Raw genomic sequence first — 928 nt, 5'->3', positions numbered from 1 at the left:
GACTTTATGCCTTTAAAATTATTTATAATAAACATTCAGATTGCAGCATATATATTTCAAAAATATTCGCATATAATGATAAAAATTTATTTAATATATATGCAAACACGTAGTTATGGTATGTATAGTGAACTTGCTCTATTATGTAGTTATATAGTATGATACGAAACGAGTATGTTCATATTTTCGAATGTTTTATTAAAAAAATCAACAACAATAAAAAAATAACAACAACGATTAAAAACTATGTATGATGCATGACTATGAATCGGATGAGGAAATGATGTATCAGCCTTGCGTCTTCTTAATGAAGTTAGTGTTTGCTATGGTGGTAAACAACTTTGTATACTGGAACTTTCACAGGTACTGGTTTGGTAATTCTGATGGGTACGTGTTTTTCAACTGGAACTGGTATTGGTTTTTCGACATGGTATGGTACTTCCTTTTCAATTTTGTATGGTACTGGTTTCTCAACTGGGATAGTGATGGTTTTGATGACTGGCACTGCCACAGGTTGAGGAACGTTGATGTGAACTGGGTAGGGTTGTGGTACTGGAACAGCTACTGGTTTGGGTACTGGAACAGGAACGGCATGTGGCACAGGAACAGCTTCGTGTTGGTATACAGGAATTGGTACATGTTTAGTTATTTCTACAGTATGGGACAGTTCGTGTCCACCACCATGGCCACCATCTCCGTAACTGCCTTCGAAACTAGCATTTACAGTGACGAAAACGCACAAAACTGACACACAAGCCTGCGAAAAGAAGAAAAAAATTTAATTATATCTTAACTCAATACTCGTTCAAAGAGAAATATAATAAACACACCAAATAAATTTGTTTTCAACTTACTAAGAATTTCATTGTACACTAGTATGGTTTGTGTACAGAGAACAAAATTAAATAGTTTGATTAATGCAGTTCGT

At 34.5% G+C, this 928-nt stretch overlaps 1 protein-coding gene across 1 annotated transcript; it reads right to left on the bottom strand.

Annotated features, from left to right (window-relative positions):
- Positions 1-215: 215 nt before the first annotated feature.
- On the bottom strand, positions 216-928 carry LOC143190409 (uncharacterized). Its single transcript, XM_076394669.1, has 2 exons — positions 855-928; positions 216-757 (listed from the first exon to the last, which is right to left on the bottom strand). Exons 1-2 carry the CDS (start codon positions 864-866, stop codon positions 314-316), a joined length of 456 nt encoding a protein of 151 aa, XP_076250784.1. The 5' UTR covers positions 867-928; the 3' UTR covers positions 216-313.

This window comes from Rhynchophorus ferrugineus, unplaced genomic scaffold (genome assembly GCF_030347505.1).
Source record: "Rhynchophorus ferrugineus isolate W39M unplaced genomic scaffold, kcgeb_rfMv2 rfM2, whole genome shotgun sequence".
Lineage (NCBI taxonomy): Eukaryota > Metazoa > Arthropoda > Insecta > Coleoptera > Curculionidae > Rhynchophorus > Rhynchophorus ferrugineus.
Note: the sequence above shows the minus strand (reverse complement) of the source record. Positions and strands in the feature narration are given on the sequence as shown.